The 16,275-nt window shown below is 35.3% G+C and overlaps 1 protein-coding gene across 1 annotated transcript; it reads left to right on the top strand.

The window, feature by feature from the left end:
- Positions 1-1,576: 1,576 nt before the first annotated feature.
- LOC311081187 (uncharacterized protein) lies at positions 1,577-16,005 on the top strand (the record flags this gene model as incomplete). The annotated part of the gene is made up of 5 exons (XM_084111602.1): positions 1,577-1,678; positions 1,857-1,998; positions 7,825-7,893; positions 15,414-15,726; positions 15,887-16,005. 5 exons carry the CDS (start codon positions 1,577-1,579, stop codon positions 15,951-15,953), a joined length of 693 nt encoding a protein of 230 aa, XP_083967728.1. The 3' UTR covers positions 15,954-16,005.
- Positions 16,006-16,275: the final 270 nt, after the last annotated feature.

Raw genomic sequence — 16,275 nt, forward strand, 5'->3', positions numbered from 1 at the left:
AATAAAAACATACATATATTTCTGCAAGCATACACCATGGGAGTAGTGAAATGCACATTTTTCAAGATTTTATACTTAAATTATATTTATACATGTTCCAAATGTTGGAAATAAATGGAGAACTAATAAATAAAAAATCATAATACTTAGTTTAACCTCCTAAATTGACATAGGTTAAGCGCGCTAAAGGTTGTTTCCATTTGATGAAAAGGAAAAAATAAAATGATTATATGTTTCAGGCCGTATTGTGTATTTATGTAAAGCTCAAAAAATAATAATTTGCTAGTATATAATTAGTACAAGGGAAATATTAATGTTTAAAATTAAATTACCAATAACACGTGCTAACATTTAATAAAAGCTCAAAAAATATTATTTTGCTAGTATATAATTAGTACAAGGGAAATATTATTGCTTTCTGGATCCATATTTAAAATTAAATTACCAATAACATGTGCTAACATTTATTGTGTGATGAGGTCGATAAATTTGTTCTTGGTTTGATTCACATCCGGGACACCTCTAATAATCTAACGTCTACCGGATGTGTCAGCAGAGGGAATAAAATAACCTGGGTCGTTAGATCACTTCTATAATATGTACAAAGAAGAGGCGTGAATTCACATGGGAGAAAGAATTATCGGGGATAAAAATAAGAAAGAACAAGTGTTTATTCGTAGGTCGAACCTAGACCAAATAAAGTTATTTGCGCCCTGGCGGCCAATAGGCGCGGTGGCCAAGTGGTAAGGCGTCGGTCTCGTAAACCGAAGATCGCGGGTTCGAACCCCGTCCGTGCCTCGATCAATGGAACTAACTTGCTTTTGCATAAATGCGGTGTGGCGAAACCGCATACAAATAGTCCTATTTTACTTTAAGATTATTACACTACAGAAGGTTTCATTTCAGCAGGAGGAAATAGAAAGCTTGTTGTCATCAAGACTAACATGAATAGAGCCAAATTCAGGCAAACCCTTAAGATAAACTGTTTCTGTCAAGCAGAGTTTATGGTTATGATGGCCTGCCTGAACAGTCTACAGACGCTCTCTGTGTAATTTAGAAACGTTGGACTGAACACAATGAATAACGTGCAAAAACTCCTCAATTTAAAAGTACAAACATTTATAATAAACAAAATATTGATTCTAATGCAAGGAAAGTCATTTTAAAGAAAAATATTCATGATTGTGTGATTTTATTTTTGTGTTAATGCAGAGAGACAAATTGTTCATTGGGAAAGTTTAACAGAAGAATGTAAACTGGTGTCCTAGCCTATCGGTCGGTCATGTAGTGTTACGCATGTATCCACAAGATGTCGCTAGCGCTTCAAATTAAAACATATCTACACAAGCGGGTAGGCTACGCAGCTAATATAGTGAATATTCTACAGCTCAAAATTATAAAACTGTAAAGGTTCGACCCAAACAACAGAACTGCTGTTCCTCTGTGGGACTCATTGCATATGTTTGCCATTTTAAATAAATTAATAGGATGTCTCCCGACACCAACGCACACATTTCGCATTTAAGACATACCGTCAAGATTACCAACAATAGGTGAGTGTGACATTCATTAATGCATGTGCTACCTAGAATTGCATTTTGGGGAGGGCCTGAGAACGGCACGGGATCTCCGCTCGCTGATGTCTGTCGCACATGGCACGCGGCTCTGCAGAATACAGGTAAATCATTTAAGAAGGCGGCGGTGACAGTCATGACTGCGCTACCGAGGAGGGAACTTACAAGGATATTCATACAATTTTGGCGCATCCAACAGGAAAAAAACACGCACATCTTATGAGAAGAAACTTTTATGTTGGCTTTAGTGAAGAATGCATCTTTATTCCATTTCTTTGGCAGCAATCAGAACCAGAACTGGACCGTACCATCGACAAACTTTTCTCCAACTGTTTGAGTGTCAATACGTGCGATTATGACCGTGGACATAAATCAGAAACAGGCTGTGTTGATACAACGCTCAAACAGTGGAAGTCCAGCCGAGGTAAATGAATCTGCTGTAACGTTAGTTAATTGTTGATAAGAAAATAGCCTACATCAATATGTGCTGCTTCATCCCTGATGAAATGTAAAGATTTTGTGATATGTTTTGGTTTATGTCAATATGAATTATAGCAGTGAATGAATGAAACAGGCTAGGTTAACCACGTTAAATTAGAATTTTGTGAAATAGTGTATTTTTAAGGCTATTAATCATGAAATATATATATTTTTTAAAAATCAATAATGAATGTATAATAATAAACTGTGTATATTTGGGGTTAAAGACATGAATGTGTTAGAGGTTGGGTCTTTGCGGGCAAGGTGAGTAGTTAAATTTACTCTCAACTGGCCTACAAAGTCCCAGTTTCTGGCTCATGTAATCATCCTCACTTATTTCTGTCCGAACAGGTACATTATAACACACACGTAAATAATAATGAAATAATATGTACTGTTGATCATGGGATACATTCAAATGGGAAAGAAAGTTTTAAAATCAGTCTATTTTGCTTATAAGTAATAGAATACTATTTAGAATATAATACTTTTGAGAACAATAATTAGAATTACAGTATTAAATAGTTTGCTCAAGGTGTTCTGTCAAGGATTCCCTATTTAATATCCCACTTTTGGAAGTTCAAATCTTATGAAAGTTTGTTTGGATCTATTTGCCAAAAGCTTCCTGTTGCCTTTGCTTAAATTGCATCGTGGCTCATTTTGGACTGAGCACATTGTTATTGTCTATTGTACTGTGATTTGTTTCACTAGCACACTTATATAGGCCACTCAAATTGGAATTAGAACCTAGTATGTAGACTTTAACTTCACAAACATTTCCGTGGCTCATGACTGTAATATTGAAAGGGACTTCACGCTGTCTAATGGGCATGTTTGTAGTGCATGTATAAACACAGAAATACCAATCCGAATAGGAAAGAATCCCGCTCCAAAATGCACTGAACTCATTCACCTCTCTCCGCTACCCACTTAAATCCCAAAGCAAACCCCTTTTTTATAAGGGCAATTTATAAACCCCTGGCATGCACGCTTGAGGGGAGGAGGGAGGTTAAAATTCCCCTCTCTCTCTCTCTTCTTAATTTAAACTTTTCATTTGTTGGACGGCTGACAAACAGGGTCTTGCTCGCTTCCAGCCGTCAGAAGCAGGGACGCGATACAGCAGCCCCATGTCTGCGCTTCCCCAGGGGAGGGAGAGGGCTCTCACCAACACCCAGCCGCCGGACTGAAAGCCGGCTCCGTGCTGTTGAAATGTGAGTCTAGGAAGAGGACCCAAAAGGCAGCAAGAAAAATGAGGGACTTTTAGGGGCAGCTGTGTTTTATTAACCCAGTCATAATGCCCCTAAAAATCCTTATTGCTCTTGCAATTTTCAGCGTCCCTGCGTGGACAGACATGACCTAGCAGGGCTTAAACGCTCATACGCGCTCTAACATAACAGGAGAATAGAGAAAAAGAAAGCCTTCTTGTGAAATACTTTTCAGACCCTCCTGTTTCAAATGCAGGCTCTTAATTTAGCAATTTAGGTATTTGCGACAGACTGTAAAGGATTGACAAAAGATGTGGTGTCACTTAATGCAAAACACTATGTGGTTTATGTTAATAAGCGGTTCAGTAAATACACCCTTTCCTTTCATTAATGCAATGCAATGTCCGTTTTCTCTTTCAAACCATCGAGCTCTTTTCAAAGACGTGACTTCATTCAGCTCTGAATCGGACTGCTTTTTTGTCAATGTAAGCCTTGTAAACACAGAATGTAGTTCGCTGGCTTGAGGTTATGACTTTTTAGAGTTTGTGTTGTGTTGTCAATATCAGTTTGAGCACATTCATTCTCCCAAAACTCTATATTAAATCTTACAGTTCCTCTGGACATGATCGTGTTACTGCATGCGTTTTGAGCTTGAGCTTGAGCCCGAGCCCTGCTTCATTCTATCTTATTATAATGTCACATGGAAATCACACTGACAAACTCAATAAACGGTCTGTATGGTCTCATTTTAGTGAGGGGCAGGTAATAGCCTGCACAGCGGCTGAGGGAGAAAAATGACTCAGCTCGGAGAGGATGCATGCACTCTTAAGAGAGTAAGCCTGTGGAATCTCGAGCTGCTCTTTGAGATCGCCTGCTGTCCCACACGTCTCATTTGCACGTCACTATTATCACAGCATTTCCCTTCGCTGAGAGCAGAAGATGATTTGGGTCAGGACGTCCCTGTGCAAAAATAAGCCAAAGAGAAAGGCATGGCCATTAAAGACCATAGCAATATTTAAGACACTTTACACACTGAAATATAAATGATGTACTATATATTATCTACTCTACCGTATCAAAAGTCTGGGGTCAGTGTGTTTTTATTTTAGAAACTAATCATTTAAACAGGCAACTTAAATTGATCAAGTCATTTATAATGTTACAAAATATTTCTATTTTAAATAAATGCTGTTCTTTTGAACGTTCTATTCATCAAAGAATACTGAAAAAATATATATATTAAGCAGCACAACCGTTTTCAACATAATAATGATAATAAATGTTTTTTTAAGCAGCAAATCATCATATTATAATGATTTCTGAAGGATCATGTGACACTGAAGACTGGAGTAATTATGCTGATAATTCAGCTTTGACATCACAGGAATAAATTACATTTTTAAATATATGTAGGAAGAAAATATTTATTTTAAATTGTAATAATATTTTACAATATTACTGTTTTTACTGTATTTTTGATCAAATAAATGCAGCCTTTGTAAGCAGAAGAAAAAAGTATAGAGAGTATTAATTTTTTTGCTCATTCAACTCTTTTCTTTGAAATAATTTATGATCTCAATTGATTTAAAATGTTAAGCAAATTAATTGCATTATTCAATCAATACTAATATTTGCTGAGAAAAAAACCCAAATGAAGATAATTCAAAGACATTGCATTATTGTAGAAGACAAATAAAGAATTGAATGACTTTACAAAAAGTGGCTTTAAAAGTCAGTATAGTTTTTTTCCATATCATTATAGCACAATATAAGAACAAGAACTGATAAGAATGTAAATGTGTACCTTGAAATGCAATGCAAGTCGCTTTGGATAAAAGCGTCTGCCAAATGCATAAATGTAAAATGTAAATGTAAATATAAGTTCATAGCAATCCATTTGTTTAATTTGTTTGGTTATGTACTGAACGCAGGCAGACTGATGTCTTTGTTGTGTCGTGTCTCGCATTACGAGCGCTGTGAGCAAAAGAAAAAGACAGAAACAACTAATATAAAAACAAGAACAGGTACAGCACTAGAGGGAATCAAAGATTACACACATTTGAATAACAGTTCAGATTTTCAACTGAGTTTTGATATTTTAGAGAGATATTGGGGGGTATTTCAGAATTTTGGTGCCATGACCCTGAAGTTACTGCCTTTGGAGGACAATGGGAGTGTTATGGGCTGCAGAGTTCAGGAAAAATCAACTGCTTAAACAGTTTAATTACAGTACAGGGAGTTACAGTAATCTAGGTGTGAGGTTATAAAGGCATGGATTACAATTTCGGCATCTTTAAAGATAAGTGAAATACAAATAAAGGTTTGGAGGTGCAGATGACAAGACTTGATGAAGTGCTTGAAATGGGCTTGAGTAATGAGTCAAACGTCACACCCAGGTTACATACAGCATGTGAAGGCCTCACTTGATCATCAGAGGTCAGAGAAGAAAAAGATTTTGGGCCAACTAGCAGGATTTCGGTTCTGTCATTGTTTAATTTGAGAGAAATGGAGGTCATCCACTCACTCATTTAGGTCATGGATACTTCTCATGAAAGCTGATGTTGATTTCAGACATCTCCTTTGAGTATCACACATTGTGATCTACTTCTGTGACTGTAGTATGTAATATTGATTAAGCTCACAGGAAAGCATTGACATGAATGTGATTTTATGATGCACTCAAAAACCCAGAGTTCACGTATGAATCACACTCACTTTTTACAAACATCCATGCATAATAACCACGAGTGAAAACTGCAGCTGTGTGTTGTTGAGGAGTGAAGAGGCAGTGGTCGGACTGGGTGGGGAACCGAAATGAAAGGTGACACATGTGGTGACTCAGCACAGACACACCTCCTGAGCCACACTGACTCACAATCACGCTGAGGAATTTGTTTATCTGGAAACCATTTCGATATTATTATATATAACCATATTAATGCTTCACAGTTCGTTCACACTCTGCTTTGTTACATTTGTTTAATTTAGTTAATTGTTACTGCTTCAAGTTCTCGTGATAATTTTGTGTGGTGATGATACATCATATACCATTTTCAGAAATAAATTCCAGCGCGATGCTTCATAGTCAGCATAGTCCAAAAACATTGATTCATTTAGGAAAGAAAAAAGTTGTGGAAACTGACCTTTGATGCTCAATGCTCATACTAATTGCTCATACAGTACAGGTCAAAAGTTTGGAAACATTACGTTTTTTTATATTTTTGCTAAGTCTCTAATGCTCATCAAAGCTGCGTTTATTTGATAAAAAAAATACAGAAAAAAAAACAGTAATATTATGAAATATTATTACAACTTAAAATAATAGTTTTCTATTTGAATATACTTTAAAAAAAAATTTATTCCTGTGATGCAAAGCTGAATTTTCAGCATCATTACTCCAGTCTTCAGTGTCACATGTGACATCCAGTCTATCACATGATCCTTTAGAAATCATTCTAATATTCTGATTTATTATGAGTGTTGGAAACAGTTCTGCTGCCTAATATATTTGATGAATAAAAGGTTAAAAAGAACTGCATTTATTCAAAATAAAAAAATATTTTCTAATAATATAAATCTTCTTTACTATCACTTTTTATCAATTTAACACATCCTTGCTGAATAAAAGTATTGATTTATTTAAAAAAAAAAAAAAAAAAAAAATGACTGACCCCAAATGACTGACCTGTAGTGTATATTGTTGTTACAAAAGATTTCTATTTTCAAAAAATTTGCTTCTTTTTATTTTATTTTTATTTTTTTACTTTTTATTCATCAAAGTATCCTAAAAAAGTATCACAGGTTATGAAAAAATATTAAGCAGCATAACTGTTTCCAACTTTGATAAAGAATCATCATATTAGAATGATTTCTAAAGGATCATGTGATAGACTGGATGTCACATGTGACACTGAAGACTGGAGTAATGATCCTGAAAATTCAGCTTTGCATCACAGAAATAAATGATAATTTAAAGTAAAATAAATTGAAAACCAATTATTTTAAATTGCATTCAAAATTCAAAAACATTAAAAATAGTAATGTTTCCAAACTTTTGACCTGTACTGTATGTGCCTCTGGACACAGAACGATTGCATTGGCGTTCGATTGAAAATGTAACATCTATGCAAAATAATCCTGTTTCGAATAGGCTATGGGATTGTATTTTGTCAACAATAAGCATAAACAATCTGCAAATAATTGATACTGCCCACTGACATGCTTTTAAAGCTACTGTTATCCAATTTTTTATTTTATTTTTTGCATTCAAACACCGTAAAATGCTCGTGTAGGTCGGGAAAATTTACTCGGGCATGCCCCTGGACCCCCCCTAGTAAGATCACTTTTGGATCACTTTTTATACATATATGTATGTACTTTGGTCATGTTTTATCTTGCCTACAGAGCACCAAATGAGCCAGGACTGCAAAAATAGGTGCTTGACGATCCTGACTGAATCTGAAGCCAGTATTTTAACAGAACACAGCAATTCCGCCTCTCAGTTGTTTAAAGTGGTGTTGTTTCTGGTGCCTGCTACACACACAGTGTTGTTTTCTTCTCCGCAGCAGGAAGAGGCCTCAGGCCTGTAGGAACCATCCAGCTCCGACTGATCCAAAGCTCTAACCACAATCAAAGTACTTCTTTTAAGTTTTCATTTACATACTGTAGTAGTTTTACCCAGGTGTAATTGTCAAATTGCTGGCTATATATATTTATATAGTGTGTGCGGGTGTATATACATAGCATTGTTAATGCAAAGCAATCGTAACCAAGATACACAGACTCTAAAGCCTCTGCTGGATGGAATAAGGAGAGGGAATGCCAGAATAAATCATACACCTCGTGATTAAAATGATTCGCAAACATGCCCTGTGGTCTGTTAGAGCTCTGCCAAAACTTTGTGAACAGTGAAAGATCTGCCAGGAGAAACGAAAGATCCTATCAAATATAAGAAACAAGATGAGCAGAGGTGAAGAAATCTGCGTTTGTTTAAGTGAAAAAAGAGAGAGACGGCAGTGGCGAGATATGAGAGTTAGAAACAGAGGAAGCAGAAGTACAGATATCATAGAAAAAGAAGTGATGTGCAAAAAACAGATATATATATATGATGCATGAACAACTGAAGTCCTATTGTGAACACGAAACAAATTACACATTCAGCCGTATTCAGCCAGCGGTCTTCAGCCTTGTGGTGTGCTCTATACCACCAAATTTATTTTTAGTTTAAGGCAAACAATTTTCTCTGTATTCCCTCCTAGCATGTCTGTCAAGGCATGAAAAATAAGCTTTTTAAAGAAACAGACAAAATATCTTTTATTCGAATGACATGCTTCATGTGGACTTGCACAGTCTGTCATCTGGCATGAATATGCCCCATGATGCCTATAATTCCACATGCAAATTATTTACCATCTGCCAAGCAGAGAAAGTTTCTGAAGAGCGTCTGGTCAATCAAACATATAGATGACAGGGTGTCTTTCATAAAAGCGTCAAAATGAAATCAAATCAGTTTAGGAAGACGGAAAGTGATGTGACAGAGTGCGGCTGAATTTGTGCACAAATTGGACCTCTTGTTTATAAAAGGGAAAATTATGAATTTATACAAGGCACAAATTTGTTTGAAAACGGTATTTATCAAACTTTCTGTCCACCCTATAATTCCATGACATGCTTTTCTCTGGATACAGGCCTTTTAGCAGTGGGTTAAAAGGATCAAAAATGGACAAAACAACTTCCTGAACTGGACTTTTTCGAATCCCTAATGTGGTAAAGACTTGGGCCTGTAACAATCTGAATGATATGCAATATGAGCAGTCATAAACACACTGGAGAGTAAGAAGAACCAACTGTGTGGTAAAGTCAGTCTATTGCCAATCCATCTGGGCAGCCAAAAGCATTTTCATATCCCAGACAAGGAATAAAAATTCCTTTTGCAAGAGAGATCCAATAACTTTCTTTTCTTAAAAGTTGGGTTTCAGACATAAGTAAAGTAACCAATAAGTTAAATTACATTACATGGAATTATTGACATTTTCATAAATGTTTATTAATAATTTCTTCTTTATTTTTCTATCGTCTATTTATGGTCTGACATTCTCTATAACTATATGTAGTTTTGCAACTGCATGTTAACTAGCTCTCATTAGAGTATTATTAGACTGTGTTTAATATCTGCTGACACTTTATTTTGATAGTCTCCCAACAGACTTTTTACTAATTATAAGTAACTTTGCAACTACATGTCAACTTATTAAACTAACCCGAACCCTTACACCTAACCGTAAAGTCCCCAGTGACTAGTAGTTGACATGTATTTGCAAAGTTAGTTGGTAGAATGTCTAAACTGGACCATCAAAATAAAGTGTAACCTTATATTGGTTAAAGTGATGAATTCAGGTGAAAAGTTGGCTTGAAAACATCTGCTTTTACAAACATTTACAATTGTGTGTGGCTGGACAGCCGATGTGCAGAGAAGAATCCAGATCCAGAAAGTCTCTGTTATCTCAACCATTCTCAACTATCCATTATGGCTTAAGTTTCTTGTGAAATTGTGATAAAAAAGATCTATGAAAGTGCCTGTAAGGTCATATTTTGACCACAATATTGTCATATGTCAAGATAAAGCACTTTTTAATGGCACTGCTAAATGCCCTGAATGTAAATGTAAGTTGTAATTACATAAAAAAAAAAAAAATCATTATTATCCCTATCATGGGAATTTCACAATTTCAGCTGATGTCATCCCACAATAGATTGTAAATGGCACCACAGCACACATACATTTTTCTTGCTGATATCTCTTGTATTTGCTGAGACAGTCGCATGCATAAATATTTATTTCAGAATCAGCGAATCTTAACAGACAGGTGTGTTACATTTATTTAATCTGAGGCAGATGTTTTATTGTCAAACTCTACAGTATGACGAGACTAATAATGCTGTGCTATGTGCTGAGAACTGTCTGATTTTGATTTTATTGTTTATTGTTTATTTTGGGTTTGATTTTATTGTTAGTTTTATAAGTTTATTGATAACTATTTTGAACTTAAAACCTTAAAAAGCTGTTAAAACTACTTCAAACTTTCTTCAAGCCAACTTATTCGCAACTTGTTTACGAACTTTACTCATCTAGTTTTTTTAATTAAAAAGTCATGATCCCTCAGTTTCTTAAAGTTAACAAATATGTTTCTTTCATTGCAATGAACGATGCTTGTCCTAAATGCCAAACAATGTGCCTTTTCACTGCTTGAATCAGTGCCGAAATGTTTAAGAGATTTTAAAAATACAAAGACCATGTTCATCATGTCTACAATGCTTAAACTAAGTCTAAATGGAGTTTTCTTGCCCAAACCATGCTCTTCCACATTTGGCAGAGAATTAGTGTTTCATGTAGTTGACCCAGCGGTCTAGTGTACACAACTGACAGCTCCAAAATAACAGGGGGCCGTTTACCCTTCCTCAACATCATGTTTAATGAGTCTAGCCTAGTGGTAAACAGGATTTTTCAAAAAAAAAACAAAAAAAACACACACACTTCTCCAGTGTGTACAGCAAGAGCTCTTACTTCTGCTAGAAATAATGTCCATTTGTTTTGAATGCATTTGTGAACTACAGGCCACAGATTAATGGACTGTTGACATATGGTGACACTTGTCATGACCTAGACTGTTTTAAAAGCCTTTTTGGTTCACAAAAAGCATTTATTTTACAATCACTGTGTATATTAGCACGTCACAAATGTGTTTTATTTACACATATGTAGTAAATAGCATACTATCAATATTAAGATAATAGTTTTATAAACAAAGACCTCACATTCTCTTGACAAACAAAATAATGACAATGCTACACTTAATCAATAATAAACAGTTTCAAAAGAACAAATAATGTTGAATAAATAAATGAATATTTTTTTAACAAATTAGTATTAACGGAGCAACATATTTGCTGTGTTCTTGCGCCACCAGAGCTGTAAAAGCGTTGATTAATTTTTGGCAAATGTGGTCGCAAACTGTAACCAATTACCAAACTGAAAGGCAACCTTAAATAACCCTAGTAAGAAACAAAACACACTTTTGCTTGTGCAGGCTGGGTGAGGGAATCAACCACTGGCTTGACCCACTTGTGCTGAATGCTCTTTGAATGAGTACATCAGGGGAGTTGACATCTTTGTTGCGGGGAGATAAAGAGGAGCACCAGTGCCCAAATTTAGCCCATTGTGGGCCAGGCCAGCTAGACTGGTAGAAATTGATGATGCTAAATGGACTAAATGAGAGCTCCAGCCGCACAGCACATCTACTGCTGCACAGGTGCAGAGGAAGGACAACAGCAGTTATCAGCCTTTGATAATGTTAGTTAATAAAATTACAACTGTTCTGGTTAGTTCACAGTGCATTAACTATTAACATCAAAAGGTGTATCTGTTAACATAAGTGTATTAGTTCATGTAAAAATTAACATTAAGAAGATGCTGTAGATTAGAAGTATTGTTCTTTGTTAAATAATGTTAACAAATGAAACCTTATTGTGGTAACCACTTTTTTTGTTATTAAAAGAAGTCTCTTCTGCTCGCCAAGGCTGCATTTATTTCATCAAAAATACAGTAAAAACAGCAATATTGTGCAATATTATTAAAATTAAGTTTAAAATAACTGTTTAAATGTATTTATTTTTGTGATCAAAGCTGAATTTTTGATCCTTCAGAAATCATTTTAATATGATTTGATGCTCAAGAATCATTTATTATTTTTATCAATGTTCAAAACAGTTGTGCTGCTTAATATTTTGTTTTTTAAATCAGGATTCTTTGTTGAATTGAATGTTCAAAAGAAGAACATTTATTTGAAATATAAATCTTTACACATTTTTAATGTAGTAATGAATGTTCTTAATTTAAGGTATTTAAATGTCCAAACACAAATATATATATATTTGAATTTTATTGAAAGGATAGCCCCTTGAGATGTAACATCTCATTTTCGAGGGAATCCCTATATATATATATATTACACTGGGAGCTCACATGTAGCTTTAAAGGGTTAGTTCACCCAAAAATTAAGGTTATGCCATTATTTACTCACCTTCATGTTATTCCAAACCTTTCCTTTTCTGTGGAACATTTAAAAAAAGCAACGTTTCAAATGCCCTGTTCCAAATAATGAAAATCAGTGGGGTCCAAAATAACACTGGACCCCATTGACTTTTAATAAATGAATAAACATTTTCAAAAAATATCTTCTTTTGTGTATCACAGAAGAAAGTAAGTAATTCATATTTGGAATGACATGGATGTGTGTGTAAATGATGACAGAATGTTCTTTTTTTTCTTTTTTTCCTCTGCCTTTATTTGAGACAGAGGATGTTTTTGATGAAGAGGGTCGGCTTAATATAGCCAGGTATTCTCAGCATCTCTCACCCCTCTCCGACAGCCCAGCGATTTGACCCACAGGATTAACAAGTCAGTGTTTATGACAGAGGCCACGGAGGAAACCCACACACACACATTATCCTGAGCCTGTTGCTTGTGAAATTCAACCCATGACTCTCTAATGGAAGTTAACATCAGCATTCGAAGTCGAAATGTGCTGACCTTAATTAGCAGTTAGTTAATTTGCAATTTAAGACCGGTATGTTTTGTAATAGATGCGAAATGAACCCTAATTAATACATCAGCTGTTATGCAGTTAGTTTACTTCTATTTCGAGTTCCTTAGCAGAGTGATTTTCTAAATACGTGATGGACGCACTGCTAAGGTGTGAGTTTCCTGACACTAATATAAGACACAGATGAGCGGCCGCTTCTGCCAGGGCAAAACAACACACAGAAATGCACAAATGGCTCGACAGAGGGTCGGGTAGATTCTTCTGCCATGCCCTACACCCGCAACCACGTCGTTTTCTGACAATCCATCACCACTGTGTGAGCCAAGGGCTAAATGAAAACCCAAAAATGCCATACCTGCAGAAAGCTGAGCCAGCTAACATATGGGTGTCAGTTTGCTCATGTCGTGTAGGAGCATTTTACGAGGTGATGTTAATGGGATACAGAAACGAGGTCCTTCTGCACACTTCATCTCTAGTGTATGTCATCCCTCAAGCCTCCTGAACCTGCGCTGAGGTCAGAAACAGGAGAACTACATAGATAATCCAGAACAGACACAAGTTGTTCACACAAACTGAGAAACAGAATGCACTTTAAAGGTCACACATCCTGTGGATTCATGTACTGGATGATATAAAAGCACATACCAGATGTTAATTTCTACTCAGAAATGTTCTCATGTCTTCTATTGCTCTCTCGCTTATGTGTTAGTAATGTTAAAGAAAATAATAGAAGTATTTCTGGTATTTATTTTTTACTCCAGCCTTTACGCCTACACGGGGACAACTAGTCACATGCTTGCTTATTTCCACCCGAAGCAACAAGTCAGGATATCAACTTCCTATTTAACTCACAATGGATTGGAATCAATCTCATGAATTTCAATAAAAGCCCATCTTTGAAGCTGCATAGTTATTCTGTCTTCTTTTTTACAGATAGAATTGGCTCAATGATTGTCGTCATCCTGTTTTTAATTTAATCAAGATGATGGTTTGTTTTATCCTATCCCGATAAAATATTTAAGTAATCCAATTTGAATCCACAGAAACATTTGAATAAGAAATTGCCTAGAAATGCATGCATTAGTCTATGGCAGGAGTCAATGACCCTAAGAATGATATTGTAGGAGACTCTCTTCCTAAAGAATAAAGGAAACAATACCATTCAAACTTCAGGGTCAGTAAGTTTTTTTTTTTTTTTTTTTTTTAAGAAGTTAATATTTTATTCAACAAAGATGCATTAAATTGATCAAAAGTGACAGTAATAAAAATGTTACAAAAGATTTATCTATCAAATAAAATTTGTTCTTTTAAACTTTTTATTCATCAAAGAATCCTGACAAATCAAATATATATATTTAAAAAAATATTAAGCAGCACAACTGTTTTCAACACTGATAATAATAAATGTTTCTTGCATCAAATCATCATATTAGACTGATTTCTGAAGGATCATGTGACACTGAAGACTGGAGTAATGATGCTGAAAATTCAGCTTTGACATCACAGGAATAAATTACATTTTAAAATGTATTCAAATAGAAAACAGTTATTTTAAATTGCAAATACTTCATTCTATTGTTTTTACTGATTTTTTTTTTTTTATCGAATAATGCAACCTTGATGAAACTATGATATATATATATATATATATATATATATATATTATCAGCAGCTTTTCAAACATTAATAAATAAAAAACTGTAAAAAAAAAAAAAAATCCTTATCATAAAGTTGTTCATTAAGGTCAAAGTTGACCCCAAACTTTTGAATGTTATAGTGTACGTTGTCATACAGAGCCTTTAGTATGGTGTAAAAATCACTGCACCAAAGCTAAAAATAAAAAAAACAAATAAAAACAAACAAACAATATCTAGTAATTATTTAATTTGTATTGAGTTGCATATTTTTTACACATAAAAAAAAGTGATAGAGTTATGGAAGTCTTGTTATGTAAGTGCTACAAATAATCACAAATTATGTTTGCAATATTCAGGTTTTCGCCATCTGAAATGGACGGAATTGTAGCGAATAACTATAACCATGTGCTTGTGTGAAGCTGAAGAGTTTGGTGAGCAGTGGGCTGAGAGCTGGAGTGGGTTTGACAGTCAGTAAGCTGCAGGGACACGAGCGGGTCGACACACCCTGGATCAGCGGCCCAGCATTACTCACGGGAACGCTGAGAGGCTCTGCTGCTCTCCAATCAGAGCGAAGAACTGGGCATGGCCTGACACAACAGCTGACAAACACACAATAGCACACAGATGCAGAGAGAGACGTATTGCTGTAACACAAACACAGACGCATGTGCACACCAGCCATATAACATCATCAATACCAGCACACGCTGTAAAAATGCCAAATACTCTGTTTCACAGGTGTAGCACTCAAAATAGATGTTATTAAATGATCAGAATGGGGGAGAAAACAAGCGGATGCGTTTAGACATCCAGCACTGAAAACAAATCTTCTCAATACATAATCATCAATGAATGTTCACTTTTAAAATCTATATCAGACGTTTTTATTTAGACCGTTTCCTGTCTTTTGTGCAGCACTTATCTGCGTCAGGCCCGAGAGGAGCATTTCTACAGGCCACCATGCATTAACGAAGCCGTCCTGGCCCTGCTTAAAAGAGAGACCATTAATACTGTTAAGATTACATTCCAGGGATGATTTAAGGATGACCGGGAGATTGTGCAGTGTTACTGCGCTCTGGAGGTTTTCGTGGATGGAGGAGTCGTATAGGGAGAGGGCCAGGTCTCTCCAAAAACATTTCAAACAGAGAGGCGTCTGGATGAGGAGAACAAAGGCCACGGGGAGTAAAATGAAGCCAGAGAAACGACAGAAAACCCACTTCTCTCCAAGGTGAATATGAAACATGGATCCAAAACGTGGTTGAAAAGTCGGTGACTAATGGTGAAAATTATCAGCATAACAGTTTGAGTAAAACATTGAAAATAACACAATTTGCTTTAAAGTCACAGCAAATCTTTTCTTCCGTATTGTGACTTTTTTTTATGGCTAGGACTTGGTTCTGTCAATCAATTGTTGTTTGGATGGAGGCAGATCTGCTGAATGTGAGCTTGCAGTAAGATAGAGGCATATGTTACCAGAGAGAAGTCTGTCGTTTCACCAGGGATCAAGTTATGAAATTGATTAAACATTTGCAAAATAAAAAAATAAATAAAAAAGATGCAAATATGCTTCTACTAATCATTAAATATTGCTGAATTAAATATTGCATAATCAAATAAGTCTTACATCATGTGTGTAAATTCTATGATGATGATGATTTTTTTTTTTTTTTAAATACGAAAAGTTTGTTTATTTCCAGGTTTAAATTAAATTTTAAATATCTGATTTTCAATGTGGTCTTAAGACTTTGGAACAGTGTTATTTTAGTATTATTTATAT

This window comes from Abramis brama, assembly GCF_963993115.1.
Source record: "Abramis brama genome assembly, chromosome: 1".
Lineage (NCBI taxonomy): Eukaryota > Metazoa > Chordata > Actinopteri > Cypriniformes > Leuciscidae > Abramis > Abramis brama.